Source organism: Carassius gibelio, chromosome B23, assembly GCF_023724105.1.
Source record: "Carassius gibelio isolate Cgi1373 ecotype wild population from Czech Republic chromosome B23, carGib1.2-hapl.c, whole genome shotgun sequence".
Classification (NCBI taxonomy): Eukaryota; Metazoa; Chordata; class Actinopteri; order Cypriniformes; family Cyprinidae; genus Carassius; species Carassius gibelio.
This window is the reverse complement of record NC_068418.1, coordinates 9,760,113-9,786,563: the sequence shown is the minus strand read 5'-3', so window position 1 is coordinate 9,786,563 and position 26,451 is coordinate 9,760,113. Positions and strand designations below refer to the sequence as shown.

General features: G+C 37.5%; 2 protein-coding genes across 4 annotated transcripts in view; one reads left to right on the top strand and one right to left on the bottom strand.

Annotated features, from left to right (window-relative positions):
• The window catches only part of LOC128011308 (sodium/potassium-transporting ATPase subunit beta-1-interacting protein 3), a 48,479-nt gene extending 28,596 nt beyond the window's left edge, over positions 1-19,883 (top strand). For 2 of the 3 annotated variants that reach the window (XM_052593549.1, XM_052593550.1), the window contains exons 4-7: positions 105-302; positions 8,412-8,472; positions 14,453-14,537; positions 17,682-19,883. In XM_052593549.1, the coding sequence (XP_052449509.1) occupies positions 105-302; positions 8,412-8,472; positions 14,453-14,537; positions 17,682-17,691 (354 nt within the window). In that variant the 3' untranslated portion in view covers positions 17,692-19,883. The remainder of the gene's footprint in view (positions 1-104; positions 303-8,411; positions 8,473-14,452; positions 14,538-17,681) is intronic. The other variant, XM_052593551.1, reaches the window with a different exon arrangement.
• A 162-nt stretch (positions 19,884-20,045) lies between these two features.
• birc7 (baculoviral IAP repeat containing 7) lies at positions 20,046-25,839 on the bottom strand. Its single transcript, XM_052593547.1, has 7 exons — positions 25,067-25,839; positions 24,000-24,099; positions 23,513-23,594; positions 23,372-23,411; positions 21,486-21,698; positions 20,826-20,879; positions 20,046-20,639 (listed from the first exon to the last, which is right to left on the bottom strand). Exons 1-7 carry the CDS (start codon positions 25,623-25,625, stop codon positions 20,437-20,439), a joined length of 1,251 nt encoding a protein of 416 aa, XP_052449507.1. The 5' UTR covers positions 25,626-25,839; the 3' UTR covers positions 20,046-20,436.
• Between the last annotated feature and the right edge of the window lie 612 nt (positions 25,840-26,451).

Genomic DNA, 26,451 nt, shown 5'->3' with positions numbered 1-26,451 from the left:
CATGCATGCTTTACAGCGTGCAGCCTCTCTGTCACTCGCTCCCTCATCCTTTATATTGACATGCGGCTGAGGCTGATGACAGCTCCTCCTCTCTGTCGTTTTAGGACAGCGACCTCTTGACATTTAACATCTCGGCACACCACTCCTGGTGGAGCGAGCACGGGCCAGGCTGTGTCCGAAGAGAGATCCCCGCCAGCGGAGACCGCAGTGCAGACACTCAGTCCTATATATCCATCATGGGCTGCCTGCTGGAGTACCAGTACATTGAAGTCCTGCACAGCAGCTTCCAAATCCTTATCTCTGTAAGTCACTCCAAACACATGCACCTACACACACAAACAAATACGCCATGTCATGCAGAAAAGCTAAAGCATGTTCCTTCAACAGTCCAAATACCCTGTTTTTACTCTAATTTATGGTCTCCACACACTATATGTAGACTTACTATATGTGTATGTTTGCTACATGGCATAACTAAAAGCGTCCCATAATGCACATTTTTTTCCAGACATGCATTCATCCTAATGGTGCTTTTTCATTACTGTAGGAAATCATTGGCTGTCTCTGTACATGATTAACCAGTCCTTTAAAGCCACAGCAGACTAAAGTGTAGCCTGCACACTGTGTGCATGTGTCTGAGTCCTGAAGCCCTGCTGTTGTGCTGAAGTGGCCTCTTGAGTTGAGGTCTGGCAATGCTCCAGGGTTAGTTGGGTAAACTCAGTGGATTATAATCAGCAGGCAGCAAGCACAAAGACTGTGAGCTCATTTTCTAAAAAGGGATTTGTTTTACTGATTTAAATGCGCTGTGGACAGTGGCCTTCAAACGTATTTGGACTTAAGCCACCCTTATAATTTCTGAATCTTATTGCAATCTTAGATAGAGAAAACGCCAAAATATGAAACCAAGTGGCATCTGCAAACACCAGTACAATATATAATATAATATAATATAATATAATATAATATAATATAATATAATATAATATAATATAATATAATATAATATAATAGGGCTAAATTGAATAATCGATTAAAGTCAAATCATTTAATCGATTATTCAATTCAATAAAAGTTAGTATTTACGTAAATACACACACACACACACACACACACACACACACACACATATATATATATATATATATATATCACTTACCCCCATGTTGTTCCAAACCCGTAAAAGCTTTGTTTGTCTTCGGTTCAAAATGTTAGATATTTTGGATGAAAACCGGGAGGCTTGTGACTGTCCCATGGACTGCCAAGTAAATAACAGTGTCAAGGTCCAGAAAAGTACGAAAGACATCGTCAGAATAGTCCGTCTGCCATCAGTGGTTCAACTATAACGTTATGAAGCGACGAGAATACTTTTTGTATGCAAATAAAACAAAAATAATGCCTTTATTCAACAATTCCTTTGTCAACGATCTCCTCTGTGTCTCTACATCAGTCGAACTGCCTGCGCTCTTCTGTGTCAGCCGGGCTACAAGCATGCGCTGTTTTAATAAATTCATACTTTAATTCAGCAAGGATACATTAAATTGATCAAAAGTGACAGTAAAGACATATATATTTTTACAAAAGGTTTGTATTTCAAACTAAAAACTGGTTCAGTGTAGGTTAGGAGAGCTGGAAGCTGATTCAGAGTGATGATGATTATCTGCTTATGCTCAAACAATGAACTGATAACTTCACGCTGAGCGCTGAACAAAGTGGTCTGCAGGAGCACACACTCCTGTCAAGTTTCTACAGGCTTCTTCAATGGGAATAAAGAGATTAGTGAGAGGGAAACAGATCTTTATCTCCAGCGCCCAAAGTACTCCGCTTGTGGTCTTGTCACCACAGTTTGAAAATGAAGTGCTACAATGCTCAGAAAAATGAGAAGATGGCTAAAGGGCCATGTGAATCTCTCAACCAGGTTTGAATGAATGAATGAATTCATTCATTAAGAGAGAAAAAAGATTTTGGCGGAAGAAATTAAATTAAATATTTTTTTTGCATTATCATTGCAGAAGAAATATTACTGTATTGAAGAAAAAATACTGTAATAGAATCTTGCATCTCAAATGTGATACTGTATCTTAATTGCTCTAAATCATTTTAAGTTAAGTATATAATTATTATAATTAGTAGTATTATGAATTCAGACTTCTTGACTACGTCTTGACTCACTGAAAATAAAAATAAAAATACATTTGCTTCCAAAATAAGTCTTTGTTCGCATAATATATTTGTGTGTACTGTTTATTTATTATGTATATATAAATACACACACATGCATGTTTACATTTCAGATGTTTTTTTTTCATATATTAAATATATTTATCTATTATATCAATTAAATGAATGTAAATATAGACATGTAAATATTGAAAAAATATATATATATACTGTATGTATGTGTATTTATATACGCATAATATACACAGTACACACACATATATTATGCAAACAAAAACTTTCATTTTGGATGCGATTAATAATAAATTGTTTGACAACACTGATATTCACACTAACTAACCAACTAAACAAATTAATATATTTGGGAGTAATATGGCTGGTGAAGTGGGCAACATTGGGAGAGAGGTTTGTCACCTGAGACAAATTGTTTTGTTGCTCAGGATTGAGAGAGCAAATGATAGAGCAAGTGAGTCGTGCCAGATGCTCTATAAACATTTCTGAGACGTGTGTGTGTGTGTGTGTGTGTGTGACTTCAGACTTTAAACTAGGTCACTATCAAAAAGACTTCTTCTCATGCTTCTGAGAATTTGATCACAGGAGGACAGTCAGAGAGTAGAGCAGGACACACACCTGAGATGACAAGTGAACAACTGAAAGAGTCATTAGCAGAGCTATGTAAATCCCTCCCTCTGTGACAACTGAGAGGTGTGTGTGTGTGTGTGTGTGAGCACCATCTGCTTTCCTCATTAGTGTAACTCATGAGGGAGCTACCTGTGCGGAGAACTCATAAACATCGCCCTTCAGATGCGACCCGCTCTTCTGTTTTTCATTCTTCAGCATCCTTCTTTCTGGGATTACACTTTTAACTCTCAATGACGGATTTATTTATTTGACCACTTTGGTCTGCCATGATTACCTTTCTTTAAATATCTGTGCACAAATGCAGTTATTTATTTACAGACTAGTTTGGCATGATTATATTATATTATATTATATTATATTATATTATATTATATTATATTATATTATATTATATTATACATGTTGTCTATTTAATTTGAATTAATGTTTTTTACAAATGAATGTTCCAAAGTTAGTAATGGGATTGCAAATATGAACCAAATGAAAATAAATTTGTAAAATATTTAGTTTGACAGTCAATATATTTTGAAGGTTAAGCACATTCTTTAACTCACCATTCTTTTAAAGAAAAACAGTAGTGGTGTCATAACTAGTATGCGTCTCAGTTTTCACTCAGTTTTCTGTTTTATCAGCATAGGTGGGTGGATGAGTTCATTCCTCTTCCATCTTTGTCTCTTGCTGTTTTCCCTCTTTTTTTTCTCATCTGACACCTCTTCCTCTCATATCTCAGTTGCTTCTCTGTTCAGTAAAGCACTGAAGTTAAGATAAGGCAGTTTCAGCTTCAGACAGAGAAGAATATCTAGTCAGGAAGGTATGGGAATTCATCACTTCCTTTCCCATCATGCTCTCTTCCCCAGGGAGCGAATATCTACTTGAGATTCAAAAAGTTTTTTGATGTTGTTGCAAAGTTTAGTATTGCATTGAGGCCACAAAGTAAAACTGACGCGGCATCATTTCAAAAGAAAACTGTCCAAAACAAAGTTTTTTTTTACTATTTCTTTCAATTGACATTTATGAAATAGAATCACTATATTATTACTAATTACTGCTTTTTCTACTATTAATAAAAATAATAATAAATATTAATAAATTATTCTCTAGGTATTGGCATGAGATAGAGCTTCAAAATGGCACATTTTTAAACATTTTACATATTAAGCAACAAGCAGTGTATGATATGAAATGTATGATTCCTGGGTGAACTCCTGCTCATTTTCCTTCAGCACCCAAACACACTTTAAAAAAAGGGTCACGTTCAAATCTGCAGCGTTATCACAAATTCAGCTTGTTTTTCCGCCGATCCGACTGTTGCTGAGTTCACGTCTGAGACCATGATTAAGAAAAGTTTCACTTCAAAGTGTCTCCCTTCGCTCCCTGCGGCGGTTTATTCACTTCTCATGTACACACAAATGTAAGTGGATTTCTGATTAGACGTGGCCAGCTGCAAACATCTGAGGGCGGTTTGTTTAGCCGCTCGGCAGCCATGACAGGTGGGATATATTTGCCTGGTATTTAATCTGAGATCTGGTGGGTGTGAAGTGCTGTACGTGTGTGTTGCAGCGAGAGCACTTTTGTGAAGTGTTGTTGAGAGTGCTCTGATTCAGATGTGATACGGCTGTGAAGGAGAGAGAGAGAGACTTCAGAAGTGTGTGTGTGTGTGTGTGTGTGTGTGTGTGTGTGCGCGCTGGACTCATTTCTGTCACTGCAGGGTGACTTTGGTACATAATTACCCTGTCAGACATCATGTTCATGTTCTGGGTCAAAACATTAGGTTTTTGTGATTTGTGTCCATCTTTCAGACATGCATTGACAGTTTTGGGTCTGTATTACCGCAGTCTCTCTTATTATTATTTTTTGCTCTCCCTCTGCTTCAGCCAGCTGACACAGAGGTAGATAACACTACTTGAGAGCAGATAAGAAATGGGAGTTGAGTTTTTGGACTGATGCTCCAGCTGGGGCTCACTTGTAAAGTACTACTAAACTTTACTTCTAAAGGAATACTTATTATGGAGATAATATAGCTACATTCTATACTAAAGTATGAAGGGAAGGGAATATTTTTTTGACATAAAAAAAAAATATTATAATATATGTATATATTATAGTGTAAATTGAAATTAAATGCAATTAGCTGAACTTAATAATTTTTTGCAACAATTTAAGTCTTTGCCATCACTTTTTATCAATTTAACTTCTTGAATTGTCTTCTTTCAAAAAATAAAAATAAATAAATAAGTAAATCCTGACCCCAAACATTGGAACAGTAGTTGATATTGTTACAAAAGACTTATATTTCGAAAAAAATGTTTAACTTTTAACTTTTTATTCATCAAAGAGTCCTGAAAAAATATAATACGTTCACATTTTTTTTTAAATAACTCATCTCTTTCTAACATTGATAATAAATCAACATATTCAACTGATTTCTGAAGGATCATGTGACACTGAAGATTGGAGCAATGATGCAAAAATTTTAGTTTTGCATCACAGGAATAAATTGTATTTTAAAGTATCTTAAAATGAAAAACAGTGATTTTATATTGTAATAATTTTACACAATATTTCAAATTTTACTGTATTTTTCATCAAATAAGTGCAGTCTCCATTAGCATAAGAGACTTCTTTAGAGAACACATATTCACAACGAACATCAACTTTTTGTTCTACAGACATAAATAATATGTATTCAGACTTTGAAGCTTCATTATGATATTTTTGTTTCTATATGGCATAGAATTCATGCAAGCGCTCTCTCTCTCTCTCTCTCTCTCTCTCTCTCTCTCTCTCTCTCTGTTATCTGTGAAACTGAAATTCAGGCCTGTGATGTGATTTCTTCTTTATTTCCAGGGGAACTCAAACTCGAGCATGATTTCGGTGTGTAGTACCAGAGCCCAGATCAGACAGACGTTGGGATGACAGAAGCAGGTCGTGCGCACAGAGCCGCGTTTGATCTGTCAGTCATACCCACACAACGTCTCTCACTCTTTCTGAAGCAGAGAATTGGTCATAATTCACATCCAATGCCGTACACACAGCTAAGATTCATCACAAACAACTGTTTTTAATTACAGACAATTAATAGTCAATTTCCAAATTTATACTGTGGTTATCCTTTGAAAGAATTCAATATGATGTTATATAAACAGGATGATATATATATATATATATATATATATGGTTATCATCCTGAGAAAAGTAGTATATAAAAATAACACTTTTGTTTCCTGAAGTTTGGCAATATTTTAAAGAATTTTGATATTGGCTGAATTTCCAGGCAAAACAAAATTAGCCACAAATATTTTACCATGTTGATTTTCTTTTATATTACCGTTTTAATGAGTTTTAAGAATTATTTCTTAAGGCAGATTCCTCAATGATTACGGAAAACAATTTTGAGATACTTCTATTCATATTAAAGGCATTACAGAGGCTAGACTGAGAGATTGAAATCTGAATTAGCTGGCATGAGAAACACCCTGAGGGAGATGGAGGCCACTGACCCAGAAACCTTGTCTCTCTACAGCAGCTTTACCCTTTGACCTGACTGATCCGTCCATGAAACACAGCCCAAATACCGTTCACTCAACCTCTCAGGAGGAGAGAGAACAGGTTAAATCTGCATCACTTTGTACCGCTTCACCAGAGGGGTGAAAGAAACTCAGAAGAGGAAGGCCTGAAACAGAGGGTCCCGGCTTTAAGACTTTGACTTTTGAATAGCTTATGTTTTTTAATGAGCATAATTAGTGTGATTTCAAGTGTTGCACTGGATCTGAGCTGAGAGTGGTCAGATCTCTTCGTCTGAGATGCCCTGAGCAAGAATTCATTTTGAATTTAATACATTTAGGTTACGTCTGTCTCATGATCGCAGAGTAAGAGCGCTCTTCAACAAAGGATTTAATATTTAGAGCTGAATAATAAATAGCCTGTTCTGCTGTGTGATGTAGTCTGTATGGAACAAGGGAAAATGTACAGTAAGCCAGTTATTATCACAATAGAAAATGATCAGAGCCCTGAGCAATGCATATTTATAAAATTCATGTTTTTTTTTTTAAGAAATTAGTTTTATTGAGCAAGGATGTATTAAATTGTTTATCAAAATTATATTTAATGTTACAAAACTTTTTGTATTTCAAATAAATGCTGTTCTTTTAAACTTTATATCAATCAAAGAATCCTGATTTTTTTTAAAATCATAGTTTCCACAAAAAATAATAAGTAGCAAACCTGTTTTTAACGACAGTAATTATAATCAGAAATGTTTCTTGGGCAGCATATCAGAATGATTTCTGAAGATCATGTGACACTGAAGACTGGAGTAATGATGCTGAAAATACAGCTTTGATCACAGGAATAAATTACATTTAAAAACATATTCAAATAGAAAACACTTATTTAAAATTAAAAAATATAACTGTTTTATTACTGGCTTAAAATTGACTTCCACGGCCTTTAGCCTACACATGGCAACCTGGAGCAACAGATTCAAGATGAATATAACATACTAGTCTGGTTGATGACATTTCCTCTGATGCAGTTGGTATTTCACCACTCCTTCAGTCTAATAGATGCTGATTGGAGGTCTGAATTGCAATGCAATTGTGTGTCACACCTGCAATGTGGTGTTTAGTTTGATCACAGCCTCTCACAGGCCTCATAGACTGTCATTTAGGCATTGCATTTTTTTCAGTATCCATTTCTCTCTCTCTCTCTCTGTCTCTCTCTCTTTCTCTCATATAGATATATATCTCTTTCTCTCTTTCTCTAGTTCATATGCAGACACACAGCATTTTTTTTTCTTTTCAGGGTAGGTGCACGTGGGCAGTCTGCCCAATAACAGATTAATTGGTTTGGAATAGTGCCACTCTCTGGGACTTGAGTTTGCCCTGTGTGTGTTTTCATACAGTGCTGTGCCATCTGCCTCTGTGGCACTGCCATACACATCAATATGCCCGTCATTCACACACACACACACACACACACACACACACACCCATCCCCTGTTCACTTGGCACAGGACTTTGTCAAACTCTCTCTAACGTCTCTTTGAGTAATGCATTATTGGCCATGTGTTTCTCATAATGAATGGTTTATTAGATGTGCCTGCTATTCCTGCTGCACACACTTATGGTTAGGGATTTCAACAAACCCCTAATGCTGAGTATTAAACTTCGGTGAGTAACTAATCCCACACATGAATGATGCATCAAATCATTTTCATTTGCATATGCATTTATTCATTTAGTGGATGTTTTTATTGAAAATAACACCACAAGCAATTCTTAACTTGTTGGACAATATATAATAAACTTGTGGAAACATAATCTCCTTCGTAGGGGTTGGGTCTCTGAACTTGGGCCAGTAGGCAACGCTCTCGTAATTACCCGAAACACATAACAGCACCCTGGCGACCACCCACATCACACCTAGAATCACAGGATATTTTTGTCCAGGCAATCACAGGAATACAAAAAAATCTAGCTACAGAATAATGATGTACTGACGTAAGGTGAAAGACATGAGTCGAAAGGGAAATGTGCAAAGGTGTGTCTGTCTCTGTGGATGCACTGACGGGTTTGTGTTTGTCTCCTCAGCTGCTGGGTTTCGTCTACGCCTGCTACGTCATCAGTGTCATCACCGAGGAGGAGGACAGCTGTGAGTATCTTCTCTGATCTCCTATCGTGCCGGTCCGTCTGGTTGGCAGTAGTTCTGCTGGTGTGGAGGGCTGATGTCTATCTGCTCAGGGCAAAATGTGTGTGTGTGTTTGCGTGTGTGAGATAAGAGAAAAATAAAAGTCTGTCCAAACAACACATTCCCCTTCCCCTGTTTATGTGTCCAAAACAGACACTATCAGTTTTATTAAAGAAATGTCTGTCTGATTGTAGTCTTACATAAACATTCAGGAGAGGATGGCTCTGTGTCCTTCTAGCTTTGCTTTGTGAGAATGTTTCTAAACTTTCTAAAATGATCAATGTTGAAGAATCTGAAATATGGATGTAAAACACATTTTTTGATCCATGTGCGGAGGAGCACCCTTCTCTCATACTTTGTAAGAAACGCTGTATTACCCAACTCAGTTTGTAAAATTGTGTTTTTGTAAGTGTGTCTAAAAGTTATAGTGGATTTCGTATTGCAAGCACTTTTTTGCTACAAATACACATTTAACTTGCATTTTGTTAAAACTTCAAAAACACACCTATACATCTAATTTATTATTGCTTTAATATGAAATGAACACTAGTAATAGATTACGGGTTTATGACCTATAGTGCATCTAGTCACCTTGGGCAATCAAAATATTCTGGCTTCACTTTTCAAGATTTGTACTATGCTATGTCTTCAAAACACTTTTACCATAGTGCATGATTGGCACCAAATATATTTTTATGTTTGCATTGTTTAACCAGCTCCATATAGTAAACTTGCTCTGTAGTGCACCTGGTACAGCGTTGCCTTTGAGATTTGGGGGTCCTGTGAAACACCAGATATAATAAAATAAAAAAATAAAAAAAATATAATAAAAAAGCTGAGAGACTTGAAGAAGCAAACTAAAATGGCATGTTTGCAACAGCACATGTTTTTATATTAAAGCTGCAGTCGGTAACTTTTGACGCTCTAGTGGTTAATAAACAGAACTGCTTGCGTCTTGCGGAAGAACATCGTAGCCGGAACTACTTCTCTCTGTTTATGTCTATGAAGAATCACAAAGGTACTGGGTTACTCCGCCGCGGTATCCCCGAAGCAATCTAAAATAGTCCGAATATAAACACTTATTATAGGTGCACCCTAGTGATTCAGGACAAGCTAAAAACACGGTTTGGAAAATGGATTCATGGTGTACTCGCTTATTATATAAATTTTTCTACATTTTGAACACAAACAAAGTTACGGACCGCAGCTCTGATTGGTTGATTCTTAACGGGAGCGGTGTTTTTTCTGCAAATGGCAATAGGAGCACTGGGAGGAGCCAGAGGAGCTTGATTTTTTCACAGATTATCTGTCTCATATTCTACTGTCAGGACATAATGACAGGTTTAACAAATATGTAAAAAATATTTTTTTACAAAAGTTCCCTACAGCACCTTTAAAGTGCATGCTGTTTTTTTTTTTTTTAATTGTTTTTTTTTGCAATATCAGTTAGGTTTAAGCTTTCTTATTTGGTACGTTATATCCAAATGTGATAGAGACGTGATTAACATTTTAGTGGCACTGGACATTTCATTTAAAAACTGCTGTGATGCATACAACAACCAGCAGAATAAAATTGCCCAGATTCATCAGAGAGAAAGCACTTTTGGCGCCACTCACTCATGAATGCATGCCATGAAACATGCAAGAAGCAACCTAGTATTATTTTTCAGAAATATCACCCCAGGCACATTTTTTTCCAGTGAAGCCGGGTTGTGTGTTAGTGTGGGAAATGTCTGTGTCTGTGTATAACACTCTTGGAAGATGCCAGTAGCAGCAAATATTGGAGTATGCCAGATAAATCTGATAAACAACCCGATTAGAGTTTGCCAGGTGAAGAAAGTGCATTCCAGTGTTGTACAGATACTGTTAGCAGAGATAGGTGTGCTCTTTTCTTTTGGAGCACTTACTTCTTTGGAATTTTGTTCCTTCACATCAGTTTTCAAAATATTGTTCACAGTGCATATATACAGCAATTATGGGCTCTCGGCAGAATAGAAGTGGTGGAGGACCAGAGTGAAGCCCAGGGGATGAGATAAGGCACTGCCATGTTTGTAAGGGCCCAACACCAGCCCTCAGCTGACTATTAATGTTTTCCCCTCTTCCAAAAAAGTAGTCAATACCGTTCTTTCATTTACCACCGCTGAACATTCCCTGGAGGAATGTTGTCTCCTGGATAAGAAGGATTAGACTGCAGACAGTTGGTGAACTTTTTATCCTCCACTTTCAATTCTTGTTTGCTTTTGTTTTCCAGTGACCTTTGAGCATCATCACTCATCAAGAACAGGCGGTTTGTCTTTTTGTATTTTATCGTGCACATGTGTGAACTCTGTATGCATGCTCTGTACAAATTTACCAACATCAAAGTGATTAAAAGTACACCGAGGAAAGTTTTATTGCGCCGAGGTTGCTTCATAGCCCAGGAGGTTTAAAGAGCGCATGAAATCAAAACGTCCGTTTGGTGGCTTTCATGCCTGTTAGTTTTGAGGACATCTGCATGCTAGTGCACTGCTAAAAGTTGGCAAAATAAACTTTTAACACATTGAAGCATTTGGAAATGATAAAGTTTCTCTTCTAAACTGAATATATATAAAGACACGGTCTTAAATTTTTGTCCAATTAAATGCTCTCTAGAATGAGAGCACCCTTAAACTGATCAAGAATAGCAGGTAGCAAAACGTAGTCACGCTAATGAAAATATGGAAAAGTAACTTACAGTAGCTACATTTTCAGCACTTGTTTATTAAAGGGATAATTCACCCAAAAAAGAAAATACTGTCATTAATTGTTAATTGTTAATCGTTTTGCAACCCATACAGCAAACTAGACTGCGCTGTACTAAAATGTTAAATCTGTCACATATGAAGTTTTGGGAAGTCAATTTGTTCATTGTTGGTTCATATAAATCATTTGATTCAAAAGAAGCGAAAATCTTTTAGTGTATAAAAAATAACATTAATTCTATTACAATAAGTGTGCAGCATAATATTATGGTTATTAATATTATTGTATTTTTTTTTATAATTATAGTTTTAACAAGTTATGATAATATTTTTTTAAGCAGTAGTTGAGACGCTTCACATTGCCAAGTAGCCATTTCACAGCTTCCCAAGCATTATTTGGGTGTGAAGGCAATGACTGGAAAGTGTTCGAAAGAGTCTTGTGTGGTTCTTCTGCAGATCTGTGGCTTAAACTGCAGACCTTCAAAGCACCAACTTCACCTCAGATGCTGTACTTCTCCTAAAATATGCATTTTAGGTATCTAAGGGAGATGATTGTTGACTTGACTAAGTTCAAATTTGCAGGCTAACACACTTTTTCCTTTCCTCATGCTGAATTGCCATTGGACATACAGAGATGAGTGTGTGTGTTTGTGTGTGTGTGTGTAAGCAGCCCAGTGAGTCTGTTTTCTATCATGCAAAGCTGTGTGTGGTTCATTTACACGCTCATTTGAAGTGGAGGATTTAATTTTCTCGCCTCTGAAGTTTCTCACTCACTCTCTGTCTGTCTGTCTGTCTGTCTCTCTCTCTCTCTCTCTCTCTCTCTCCCTCTCTCTCTACAGGCGATTTGAATAATAATGTATCAGGCTTCATTTTTCTCCATGGATTCTTCTTCTGCCTTGTCCCTTGCCCTTCCTTCTCATCTCACTCGCTCTTTCTTTCTGTTTTAAATGACTTGCGTCCATGATTAGTTTGTAGTCGCAGTCCCACTGTTGTCGCTGGCTCATTAAAAGCAGCAGTCACTCTGCTGCGGTGTGAATCTAATCTAATCACAGTCCTACTGCCAGCTCTAGGGATGCGTGGGCTCTTGAGCACTGATCTAAGCCCGGATCCTCTCTCAGACCTGCCTTTACCAAAAGAAAACGCTAACCTGGCTTCACATCAGAGCAGGAACAGGAGAGAGAGTATGTGCGTGGGACCTCGAGTGTCTGGTTGGTTATCAGTGCTGAGCAGATTCCTATGCAGGCTTTTTATGAAAGTGGGTCAAAATAGTGTAGAGCTGAATGTTAGCATGTGCGCTTCCCAAATGTATGTGTGTGACATAATGCAGGGTATAGAGAGAGAGAGACAGGGGCATCAGAGAGACACAGACACATACCGTATAGAGTCAAAGAGAATTGTTTATGTGAATTCAAGTCGTTTCATTTGTGTGAGATGCATGTGTTTTCTACCTGTAATGCAATGCCAAGCTAACACGGTTTAAACTCCTACTATATGCTGTACTGTATATTAAATTTAATTACATGAATGCATTTAGCAGACACTTTTATCCAAAGCGACTTACAGTGCAGTCAGGTTGGGAATCGAACCCACAACCCTGCGCTGCTAACACAATGCTCTGTCTTTTGCAAAGAAAATTAAGCAGCATAAGTGTTTTCAACATTGATGATAATAAATGTTTCTTGAGCAGCAAATCATCATATCAGAATGATTTCTGAAGGATCATGTGACTCTGAAGACTGGAGTAAAAACATAAACACTGTGTTTAATTTAACCGTTAGCAAATAATTATAAGATTTTTATGTTCCATATCATTTTATACAAACTAGTTTTAATAAATAAGTGTTTCTTAGTTTTGTGTATATCTTAATTTGGGTTTCAAAGATTAACCGATGCCTTATGAGATTGGAAAGACATGAACACGCTGCCAGAATTTCATTTATGGGTGAACCAACCCTTCAAACCAGTCTTAAAGTATGAAGTACGTCTGAAGTTTTCCAGTTGCTCACATTAGTAGGAATAACTTCTGCCTTCCCAGCATTCCTCGCACAGCAGCCGCTCACAGTCTCTGGAGCTCCACGGATCCTGCAGACACTAATGACACATTATGAGCTCAAAGCCTGTCGTTTGTGATAAACAAACCAGCCCTGCTTATTTTCCAACCTGCTGTATGTTTAATGTGCGTAAACATGGAGGTGAAATTGCTCTTGAGATTGCCGTCTGTTACGGTTTTATGGATTTGTGCTTTCACAGCTAAAACACATGTTCACTTACAGCAGATCCCAGTTCACCTACTATGCAAGTATGCACTAAAATGCATGCTTATAAAAGTGCCTTTGATAACTGAGCCATCTTATTAGTGTATAGTATTTTTATTTTTTTTTGTATGGACAAGAATGGCCATTTGTGTTCACAACAGAAAGTCAGTCATGTGGGATCAGAATGAATAAAGTTGAATACAAGATGACAATTGTAATTTATGATTAAACAACCTCTTTAACTCACAAGCTTCATAGTGCAATGGCTTGATGCATATTTCAAAACTCCCAGTAGAAATCATACACGATTTGGACGCATTGGCACACTATTTTCAACATGCTGTGCTTTGGGGCTCATTCTAATCTCACATACTTATTTATATTTATATTTTAAATAGGTGCTATTGGAATTGGGACGTGGGGTGATCTCTCCCTCTTTTTTTACTGTATTTAAATTAGGAATGAGAGTGTGTGTGTCTGTATTCTCTGTGTGGAGTCTAGCACTGAATGAGGCCAGACATCTGATAATGAAAACCACTCATTCAGAAACCTGTTATTCATTCCTCTGTCTCTCTATCTGTGTGTGTGTGTGTGTGTGTGTGTGTGTGTGTGTGTGTGTGTGTGTGTGTGTGTGTGTGTGTGTGTGTGTGTGTGTGAGAGAGAGAGAGGGATGAAAAAACTTAATTTACTTGAATTTTAGTCAAACTTAGATGAATGTGTGTGTGTAAGAGTTATATCATATTACATTTCATATGCACACACAGTTCATTGTTAATAATTGTCTGATTTGTGTAATGTGAAGTGTCTCAGTATATTCCAGCGTTAATTTTCACATTTCTGTCATGCATTATGTCTGTTAGTGGTTTTTACATAGCGATTATCATTTCATGTTTCATTTGTTCTCTTCATGGCTCGTTGTCCTGTTTCATTTCTTTCATTCTTTAATTTCATCTTTTGTTTGGTTTTCAGTTGATTTTATTGGTGGATTTGAGCCATTCCCTCTCTACCATGTCAATGAGAAACCATCTCATCTTCTGTTAAAGCCTGTGCCTCAGTAAGTACCTGTGTGTGTGTGTGTGTGTGTGTGTGTGTGTGTGTGTGTGTGTGTGTGTGTGTGTGTGTGTGTGTGTGTGGGAAAAATGCAGTAAATGTACCACATGTGCACAAAATCTGGCGAAACCTCTTATTGAGGACATTTAATCCGTTTGAAAATTGTTACATAAATGATGTCAAATATGTAAGGAATAACTGACAATGGGCTGTTGAATTATTAATTATGTGGCAAAAACAAAGAAATAATTAGTTTGCTTTATGTGTTGCTTTATTTGCTTTGTCAGTGTTGTTGTGGGATTTGGTCATCTTGCTGTTTTAGGCCGTAAAGGATCTTTGAAATAACCAAAATCATTTTGGCAAAGTGAAGTGAAATCAAGATCCGATCCTTGAAGCTGACTGCACGCCTCAGAACATTCGTCAGCCAATCAGATTCAAGCACTCATTTAGTATAAAAGTATTACAAATTTAAATAATTATAGTAATTATTCAGAGTTTTTAATTAGTAGGTTTAATTTACAGCTGTAATAAAACCAATTTAGGCGTCTATTTTATGTCCCTATTTAAAAGTAAAATGTGTGCATGAATGTGAATCCTATCTGTGTGTGCGAGTTAAGTAAAATAGATCCTCTTACACTTGTCCCTGCTTGCCCCTTATCTGAAGCATTAATTAAAGTTTGTTTTCTTTTAATTAGTGTAAGTTCTTCATTAGTGCATTCATTAAGCTTCTGAACTCGTCCAGTGAGGGATTAGTCAAACAGTGGGAAGCTCAGTCAAACACTAAAGGAGCTTTTATATCAGCTAGGACATATAAATGTTTGTTAGTTTAACATGGAGAAAGTGCCAGTGTGTTTATATGCTTCCAGCGCAGTCTCATTTTTAACATGAGACCTATGCCAGCACTTTTATTGTATATGCACTGCAGAGGCTTTTTAAGTTCAGATCTCGTTTTAAAGGCTGGCAGCCGGAAGCGGCGCAAAGTTTGTCCAACTTTCCTCGCTTTTATCATTAGTTAAGTGCCAACTAGACTTTTAGCATCTTCCTGAGAATAATAGTCTGCGCTGCTTTCTGTGGCTGGATAAGCCAGGCTGCTGAAAACTGAACGGGTTATTGACGTGTAAATGTGTCTGGCCATGTATTAAACTTACTAGAAATGTTTTGTTCAGAATAACTTATAATTGTGATTTAGTTTCAATAATACATTAGTAGTCTGGGGAAGCTGTTTTCATTTGAGACTGCATGTTCTTTCATGCACTGAACATTAATAAAGAAGATCAAAGACGCGTATTATAGTAAAAAGATTTCTTAAAGCCTTGAATCAAACCAAACTAGCTTTAAGATGGATCATGACATCACGACATTATAAACAGGAATGAATTTCTCATCCCATGAATCACTGTGAATCATATCAGTCAGGGCTTTATGAGTTGAGGAGAGCTAATAATTGAATTGATTAAGCACTGCATTAATGTGTGAATCTGGGAAGGCAGTGTACACTGTATTTAGATTCAAATGAATGTTGCAATAGTAAATAACAGCGTTTCATCAGTGTTCTGTCAAAATAAAAGCTTGAGAATTGATATGATGCAGTATATGACTGAATAATCACAATAAGGTTTTTGACCAAGTTGTATAGCCATATAAGTAAATGCATAAACATGCATATAAATACATTTAAGATACTGTAGAAGTAATCAAAAAAATAATAATGTTTACTTGCATGTCATTTGATCATCAGCCGATATCAGAGATCTGTGAACATGCAATGTTAAATTATTGAAATATTAGCTTTGACAAAAAGGGGGGGTGGGGGGGGTAGTTTGGGAAATGTGTAGGGAAAAATAAACACAAGGATGCTAGGTTATCTGTGTAAATGTCTAGAGAAGAAAAAATTATAATATAAAACAATACTGTTTCATTGGGCTTTCTAAAGACTGGTTGGAAATCATGAGATTAGCCTTAATTTACGTAGTCATTTTTATTTGTAATATTTTTTTTATTCTAAACAAACAATCAGCCAATACAACAGTAAATGGAAAACAACAGAACAAACAAAAAAAGCCTTTAAAAATAAATATATCGATAACAATGTAATTACATAAATATATTAATTAAAAAATAAACTATTGTATTATTTTAAGATAGTTTTATCTTTCTCTTAAGCATTATACATACATTATACCTTTTCTTAGCTGACTTCAGTCACAGTTTAGTGACTACTGAAGTCTTTGGGATTGTGTGTGTGTGTGTGTGTGTGTGTGTGTGTGTGTGTGTGTGTTCCTGTGGATTTATCAACCAGTCAGTGGGTCAGGATGTCATTTTCCTGTGGCTCTGGAGTGATTTGTCACATGACAGTTATGGCTCAGGTGATTGGCTGAAAGACATTACCTCCGAACCGTGAAGTGCCCTCAAGCAGAGACAGCAACACAGGGGTCACATGCTTCCAGGGGACCTTTTGAGCAACAGCCATTGTTATTAATGTGAACGCTCGAGGTATTATAGACCTACTTGTGTTTAACTCCAGAGAAGAAAGTTCTGACAGAGGGACAGGCCTGTTCATCTCATGTAGAGGGGGACTATAAATCCCTCTGTAAATGCTTTTATGACAGGAAGGGTCTTGATCTCCTTCTGCCTGCTGCAATATACCCTCGATCTTACAGTATGAGATTTATCGTGGTTTTGATGTGGGAAATTTGGATCAGTGGAGTGGTTCCTCCGAGACAGGTCCTGGCCTCGTTTCAATAAGCCTTAAATTATGCAGACTCTGTAATGAGTGTGTGCAGAAGAAGCCTTTTCAATATGTGTACATGGAGGTGCTAAACACATTATATTTGCCCCAGGGACATTTTTCATGACAGTTTAATCAGACTAGTTGCAAATGAGCAAAGTACTTGTCCTGTCTCTAGATACACAATCGTTTCACCATCACAGGGAGTTTAATAAATCACCCAGCAGGTGTGTGTTTGTGTGTGTGTGCACATGCACAAGTAAATCTGAACATGTAGTACTGTAATTAGAGGTAGATTGAAAGTGGATTTTACTAATACCAATATTTCAGGTGGGAAAACAGGCCAATATCAGTGCCAAAGTGATCTGTTAGGCTGATATACTGGTTGACTCTAATAACATTTCTCTATGTGTTTTTCAGGTCTTCGTAAATGAAAGTGTGTTGTGAAGAAGAGGCGCTCTGCCCATTCCTCCTCTCTGCTCCTCACCTCCCGCCTCTCCTCTGTTTAAAACGCTACCTAATCGTCCCTAAATCAGCCTTTTCTGGAGAACTGGACAAAACCCATCTGCTCCATCAGACGCTCCGGCACATCGCTCCAGCTGCCTCATTTAGACGCTCTTACAAGTGGATGTAAAACATATCGAAACAAAAAGACCCATTATTTTGTTGGTGTGGTGTGTGGTCCATGCGTTTGAGTTATTCAAGGGGAGGTCAGATGTTGAGGTTCAGCAGTTCCAGCTCTGTGTTTGTGTGTGTGTGTGCAGGAGGGCCAAATATAATGTGTTTAGGATCTGCACAGTCAGACCGAGCAGGGAGCAGAGAGGAGGAAAACATAAAAAAAATACAACAAATTGACCCGTGGCAGTCAAAAATAGAAGCAAAGGAAGTGTAAAATATAAATACAAGAAACAATTAGAGCTCTTTTGTGTCATAGTTTGATGTACCATTCTCATAATTCACTGTAAAATTCAGTTTTAGTCTTTTTTGTTTTGCTTTAAGACTTGATATATATGCAGTGAACCCCCAATCGCTGTATTTAGACACTTAAATCACATGAGACAATGTATAGTTATTCACTTGTCTGGCTGATTTGTTTTCAGATGCTTATTAATTGATTTGCATCTAATGCAATTGCATTTTTGGGGTTACTGTGCATGTTGTCTGTGTTTTTAATGTTAATAATCCTCATTTATTGCACAGTGTGTTTGCATCAGCCTTTAGATCGAACAGAAACTAGTTTTGGCCTTCCTCTGGTAGTCACTGGCAGTACACTTATTACATAACCTCAGTTGGTATTATAACAGGACTGGCTGATGTTACGAAACAGAAAACGGTTCTTTCATCTGAATGGTGCTTTTGTGATCAAATATTAGTTTGTGAACAAATCGTCAGCATGTCTTTCTGTGAATATGAGTAGCGGTTGAGTGGCTGTCAATGTCTTTCACTGTAGATGCAGAGCTACTGTAGCTGTTTACTGGAAACATAAACCTCAAAGCACAAATGACTGACCTGACATGTATCATAGTGTGTGTGACATGTTTTGAAGAGAGGGACTGTGTATTTCTTTCCAAACTGAGATGTGAAGGCCAAAGGTCAGTACTTTCATTGTCTGATAGTTGCTTGTTATCCCAGATGTTTCATATCATGAGACTTGTGTACTGTATGGGCAGCATTTTGGGTGCTCGTGGCCTGGATGTTGCTATTGCTTTTAAGTCTTTCTTATTCCGTTTGAAATGCCAAAAGGTGAACTTTTGAAAAATGCTCATGTTGCTCATTTTCCAATCAAAGAAAGCACCATAAAAGTGGTCACTCTTAGCAATAAAGGTTCTGTATTGGCATCTGGGGTTCCATGAAGAGTTGCATGAAACCTTTTGTGTAATAGATATTGCTCTGTACTAAGAAAAAAAAAGGTTCTTTAAAGAACTGTTCTGTTTTTACATCAACCCCCTTTTGACACCTTTATTTTTAAGATTGCATATGACTACTGTATCTTCAAAGTCATCTGAAGTCCTGTATTAGCTTTGTGCTTTTGTTGTTGGAAAAGAGCAGCTTGAACATTCTACAGAACATCTTCTTTTGTGCTCCTCAGAAGTAAGTAAATCAGCAGTTTTGCATCAACATAAGGGTGAGTGAATGATGAATAATTAGATGAACTTATCCTTTAAATGTTGGAGTTTGGGGAGGCCTTATCAATTAGCAATGAACTAAATGTCATAAACTACAGTTTTCAGCTTAATAACGACTTACAGTTCTCTTGTTCAACGTTGTTGGATCCTCATAATGGTCATGGATCTGTCCTGCCATCTAGTGTTCAATGTCTTTCTGTACAAGACAACTCGAGTGTATGGACCAGGAAAACTTCCTTTTCTACCCCTCTCTTTTGTATTTGTAGAGTTTAGGATCTTCAGCATACTCCAGCAATGGTAGTCTGCTGCAGAAGTGTTATAAGGAGAAACAGAACGACACCTCTCCCTTCGTCTCTTTTTACAGGTGTTTTTGTCCCTCTATTCTGTGTTTGGTCTCTTCTCCATAGTTCTTTATTGACTGCCTGTCCATCGACACGTTTGCTGACCAGAGTGTAAATAGATGTTTGTTAATAAAAGTATGCTTTTCATCTACTGACTACATGTCTTGTTTGTGTTACACCCTCTTTGAGTAAAGTCTGTAGGTGTTAGTCCAATGCGAAAACATCATTTTCAAAAAAGAAAATTTTCTACGTGTCAAAACTACTGAAACCCGGTATGAGGGTTAATATGTAACAGAAGCAGAGCTTTGACAAAGATGTGCAATGCAAATTGTTTTTTAATGAAAATAGAAGTGCAATGTTAATACAGCAATAATAAAATATTGTTCTACAATATGGTCTCTTATAAACTGCCATACAAAAATTCATTTTTATATATTTTTAAGATTTAAAATGTACAAAAAGCTGCTCCGTTTGGCATGACACAAAATCAACTTTGTCCACAACTTACAAGCATGCAAAACATTTTTTTTTGAAGCTTTAATGTATAGCCAAATATCATGCAATATGTCTATGTTTCAGAGCACTGATGCTGATTTGGAAGCTATTTGAAACATTTATTGAGTATTTTTCACTATATATCCCGAGTGCAGTATAATTCTTGCTAATGACACTGTTGTACCATGCAGTGTATGAACATGTGTTTGCGCTTCATGACATGAATGCTCGCACACTTCCCCGGATGACTGCCCTGCATATGGGGCAGTGGCGCAGACTGCCTGCGCAGTCGGTGCAGACGACCAGGTGACCACACGGGATGAAGACCATAGAGACGAGTTTGTCCATGCAGACCTTACAGGTCCTCTCTTCCTGAAGCTGTCGCAGCTGTTCCTCTGGACTCAGGTCTGATCGCACTGGAAAACACACACAAATGAGCAAGTTAGGACATTTCAGATCAGTCTGGGTCAGGTGAGATGATTGATAGTATGATCTGTTTCATCCTTGAAGCTACTAGATGGAGAGAAGATTAGGATATACCCAAACACACACACACACACACACACACTTTAAAAGTGCCACAAGAGCGTGTTAACATGAACCTTTCTCCCTGTCTGAGACCTGCGTTCTTGGTGTTCTCTGCCTCCTCACAGTCTCTGAGGGAACAAACATCCACATGTTAGAGGAATGCATGGCACACATTATCAGAAAATTAAAAGACAAGTTCACAAATTTAAATTATGTCATTATTTACTAATCCGTTTCCAAATTTCCTTTCTCTGTTTGTTGCTTAGATATAGACAAGCATGACCAGGACATGTTTCTCTCTCTCTCTCTCTCTCTCTCTCTCTCTCTCTTTGTGGTCCAAAAAAGAATAAGGGCATGCGACATCAACAACACTAGAGTAAATAATACCTGAATTTTCATTTAAGGATGAAATATCTCCTTCTTTATCTAGTCACGGTAGCATTATATTTAATTTTTGACAGGAATGAAAATGAAGCTGTGAGGGATAACGTACAGTGCGTTCAATGGATTTTACTGTTGTTTTTAACAACATACAGATGCTTCAGGAAAAAAGAAAAAAAAAAACTTCTGTACAGTAACTCTCCAAAATGTTTTTAATTAAAAAAGAGGTATTTTAAAACCTTTATACAGTACATGACAGTGTAAAATCTGTAAGTGTATCCCTTGTTTTCCTCTGCATTAAATTCATTGGTCAATTGCATCCTTCAGGATAATTGAGATTTGCTTTGACCGACCTGGTCTGGGCTCCTCCGTCTGTCTTTCCTCTTCCTCGGCCTGCAGGACGTCGCTCACCAGGTCAGAGACTGAGGTGTAGTGTGAGCCGGTGAGCAGGTAGCGTGACTGCACCAGACCCTCCACTAGCGAGTGCTGGAAACCCATCTGCAGCACCGCCTGCACCACAGGGGACAACATGGCTGCCGCCACTGAGTTCTGCCCACCCAGCACCTCTGCCAGCGGGACAGCACACAGGAACATGAGTGCATGCGTAACAGAGACTGTGCACTTCTCTTGTGAGGGCCACATTTACTAAAATATTCATAGTGAGAACATTATCACTAGTAAAAATGTTCATAAATGGGCCTAACCGGTTTTTTATTAAAATCTAAAAATGATTTAAAGGAATATTGTGTACATAATAATCAATATTTGCTTAAAATGTACTCACCCTCAGGCTATTCAAGATGCATATGAGTTCAGAGCAGCACAGATTTGGAGAAATGTAGCATTAAATCACTTGCTCACCAATAGATCCTATGCAGTGGATGGGTGCCGTCAGAATGAGAATCTATAAATAGCAATTTCACTGCAGAAAACAATATAATGGACATAGGACTATTATTCAGTAGACATTGACTGATGGACTGGAGTGGTGTGGATTATTGTGAGGTTTTTATCAGCTGTGTGGACTATCATTCTGACGGCACCCATTCACTGCAGAGGATCCATTGGTGAGCAAGTGATTTAAAGCTACATTTCTTTAAATCTGATGTAGAAACAAACTCATCTATACCTTGGGTGGCCTGAGAGTGAGTACATTTTCACCAAATGTTCATTTTGGGGTAAACTTTTCCTTTACTGTGAGTGTGTGGTAATATGCTTAATTTAGAGACTAAGTCTCTTCCAGGTCCTCACAAGTAGAAGTATAAAAAGAGCTTGTGTGTATGATGTGTTACGCAAAGCAAGATATTGCTGCTGCAGTAATTTATTCAGTGGTTTATGCAAAGAATGTTTGTTTACCAGCAGCACACATTCATTTAAAACTGCAACACTGCATCACAAAAGGCTTTGTTAGGGTAACACTGATCACCATCATTGTTAGTTCGTTAGGAAAGAGAAGAAGAGAAGGTCCTTTGCCTGATGAGAAATATTGTGAGAGCTGGAATAATAATAATAGCAGCTCCTGAGGAACATAAAATGCAACCTGATATTTCCTGCTTATTACACACCCTCAGAAATAAATACAGTAAATACTTATTTGGGGTTATTTGATTGTTTTACAGACATTATACACATACAGCTATGTAGGAATCACTGATTTCCATATCGTGGACAATGGTTATTATATTCAGAAATATTTGAGTGCTGAATGCTGTGAGTGACCAATCAGAATCAAGTATTCTAGAGCACTGTGTAATAAGCACACATAAAACTCTGTTTATCCATATAACACAAGCACTAAATACAAAAACTGAACATTTTTCAGGACATAAGAATTGCAGGAAATATGTCAAGTCAAGGGTTTTCAAATAGGGGCCTGTAGACGCCTCCAAGGGCCACAGTGGGGTGCTAATGGGCCCTTGGGAATTTTGAGATAAAATAATATTACTAATGTATTCTGAAAGAAGCAAGACATGTATCTGTATATAGTTTTGTGAAAATTACCAATTTTCTTTATTACCAATTAAATGGTTTTATTTTGATTAAAGCTACTTTTAAGCAATAAGCTGTACAAATACATTTGAAATTAATTGAAAATTTAATATTTATATTCTCTCTTTTATGATTTTCTACACAGTAATTGGCTCCATACATCAAAAGATCAAATGAAATTTTTTTATTGAAACATTTGAAAACCCCTGCACTGTAACACCTTAGAGTACGTTCTTTTGGATTGACTTGCCTGATGTAATGCTTCCTGCAGTTGATGACGGAGACCCACCCTTTAAAAAGAAAGAAAAACATTTCAAATCTATAGCAATCTTGCAAATATAGCTGTCAAATGAACCTTAAGCTGATGATTAGGTGCATCATTATTTCTTACCACGCTCTCATTCATGTTGAAGTATGACTGCTGGACATTGCTCACATATTCCCGTCCTCTGGATTGAAGCAAATATTCACATCTTTGGAAGCACATAGATCATGTTATTAATAAGTACACAGGCACTAAAAACAGCAAAACAACATCAATCTGATATGAAACAGTTTAGGTTGATGTAATCTCAAAATTTAGACCACTTACCTTTCAATTCTTAGAAAAAAAAGGATTGCAAGCCATAAAGTCAGAATTGATTAATTGATTCTATATAGCTGTGCATGTGCATTGTTTCTGTAAAGCAATTGGCCCTTTTCGCTGAATTTCGTATCCGCTAATCAAAGGTAGGCCTACTCTTGGACATTATTAGGGGAACTTGAAAAAAGAAACAGAAGTCATTCGCCTTAGAAATCAGTGTAGGCCTTCCATCAGACTGATTTTGAAACTGACATTTCAGGCGAAAAAGAAAAAAACAACAGAAACAGAAACTCACTGAGGAAACCATTTGGCGTGTTCCTGCCAAGGGTCATCTCCCGGTTCCCAGTTCCTGAGGCCACCATCACAGAAGAAACACTTCACGTTGTCTCCATGACCTAGGAAACACACAGTCATTACATTTAACAGAATCAATGCAGAAAATATATTTAACCCTGCAAAAAGAGTCTTTTCTCTAGAATTGCGAACTGAAAATCCAAGCATGGGCGTCACTATAGGGCATTTTTAGGGGGGCTTAATAGCATACTTTATAAAGCAATCATGTTGCTATTTTCATTTGAAAATTTTACTTTAAATATAAAACATATTACAGTGCATGTGGCAAAAAAGTTAGAGCATATTTGAGCTAAAGAATGAGGTTTGTACTAGAAATGCAGTGAAACTTTGGTTAAGTGTGTGTGTGTGTGTGTGTGTGTGAGAGAGAGAGAGAGAGGGAGGGAGGGAGAGATCAGGAAGACTGGCTTATTCAGTAGCCTACTAGAATGTTAACCCATCTATGCAATACGGAATACTACAATAAGTTTAGAAGGGTATACCATCCTCTTAGTCAAACATTTAGGCTATTTATTATTTTTATTATTTTATTATTATACCCTCATTGGGGGCTGAGCCCCCTAAAATGAAAACTCTACAATCCCTCCTGGCTCGAAGTAATTTCTAATCTACTTTTATAAAGTTCCGACACAACAGTAAACAGCCTTATTTAAATAGGTCCGTTTTAAATTCATTTAAATTTTCAAAGAATGTTATTATAGGCCTAAATGAACGTGATTGTTCATATTTTGACACTTTATAAGTTAACATATCTGTACTGGAAATGAATTTTGTTTTATTTGCATCATCATAATAATACGCGGCTGCTCGCGCGCTCTCTGGTTCGTTCCGTTTATTCACAGCGCGCGTGACTGCCAGCGCGTGATTGTGGTGGCACAAAACAGAAGTAAGAAACTTTCTCTTCCGCACCGAGGGGAAACCACATAAAATCCCATGAAATCATAATTTCCTGTGGAGTTTCATTTCTATTACTTCGCTTAGCTCTCAAAACAGCTTCAGTCTGGGACGCACCTGTGTAGAAGAAGCCGGCCTGCGCGAGCGCGTCTGGCTGCACCGATGCTCCCGGGGGCCAGTTCTGGTAAGACGACAGTCTGTTGTCCTGCGACTCCATCTCTGGGTACACCGCCTGTCCAGACAACACCTGCTCATCCACGGTCAGCCGCTGCAGCTGACTCAAGAGCTGCCCGTCCACTGAGTCCGGAGAGCCCAGCGGGACATTGCCCACATCCCTGCCCATCATCAAGCCGCACGCGGGGAAGTGCCTCTCGTGCTCCCCCCGCGGAGTGTCTCCGTGGACCCAGTACCTCAGGATCCCCTCGCAGCAGAAGCACTGCACCGTGTCACCGTAGCCCAGATAGTGAAAGCCAGCCCGGGCCAGCTCCGCGGGACTCACGGGCGCGTCCGCGGGCCAGTTTTGGAAAGTCTGGAGTCTCTCCTCCTCACTCCGCATCCCGATCCGCGTGCTGCTCTCGCGCTCATGTCCACGATCTCCCCTCATCCTGCTGTGCTCCCATAGTGGACTGTTGAAGTGTGCCTCAGCCCCCCCTCCGCTGGCCATATAGCCTGTCATCACCAGTGACAGAGCGCGTTCACTAAAGCGCGCACATTTCCAGAATACGCAGCAGTTAAAATGATCTGCGCTGTGGCCAAGCCCTGAATAGAGCTCATACAATAGACGCCCTTCATGATGATTGTCTCTTTCACATGAACATACCTATCCCCTGTACATATTTAGATTTTATATAGTTGGAATTCAAATATTTGTCTCATTTTTGTCATAATTATGTATTTTTGTTATTTAAAATAATAATAATAATAATTATAATAATAATAATAATAACAATCGACAATTCAGGTTGTTTCAAAGTAGGCCTTAACCTTTCCCTCATCCAAAGTATACTGTTAACGAAACATTTACCTAAACTACTGTACATTCAGTTTAACGTTACAAAATGTTGCGTAGTTTATTATTGTTGTTATTATTATTATTTTAAAGAAAATGGATAAAAGCACAAAACGAATTAAAAGATAAAATAAATGTTTTGCGTTAAAGTACAAAGCTCATAGTATTTCAGGTTATTGTTATAGACATTTGATTCTAATATATATATATATATATATATATATATATATATATATATATATATATATATATATATATATATATATATTTTTTTTTTTTATTTTTTTTTTTTATTAAGCTTCATCTCCCATTAACCTTTCACTCAACCAAAATAATCAGTCAAGCGCTGTTAACATCAACTACTTTCAATTTTTATTTTACATGTTACAAATTTTGGTTTATTTATTTATTATTATTATAGTCGTCGTCGTTTTTTAGACTACATTTCCCATAATCCCCCACAGCAAGTATAGTCACAAGCACGAGGAAGGGC

What these genes read in the sequence shown, in the direction of transcription:
- birc7 (XM_052593547.1), bottom strand. Translation starts at nt 25,625, where the DNA reads ATGACAGGCTATATGGCCAGCGGAGGGGGGGCTGAGGCACACTTCAAC. An exon ending in TCAACATGAATGAGAGCGTG is followed by an intron (nt 23,412 to 23,512) that starts GTAAGAAATAAT and finishes TTCTTTTTAAAG; the next exon opens with GGTGGGTCTCCGTCATCAAC. An exon ending in TGCAGGAAGCATTACATCAG is followed by an intron (nt 21,699 to 23,371) that starts GCAAGTCAATCC and finishes TCCCGCTGGCAG; the next exon opens with AGGTGCTGGGTGGGCAGAAC.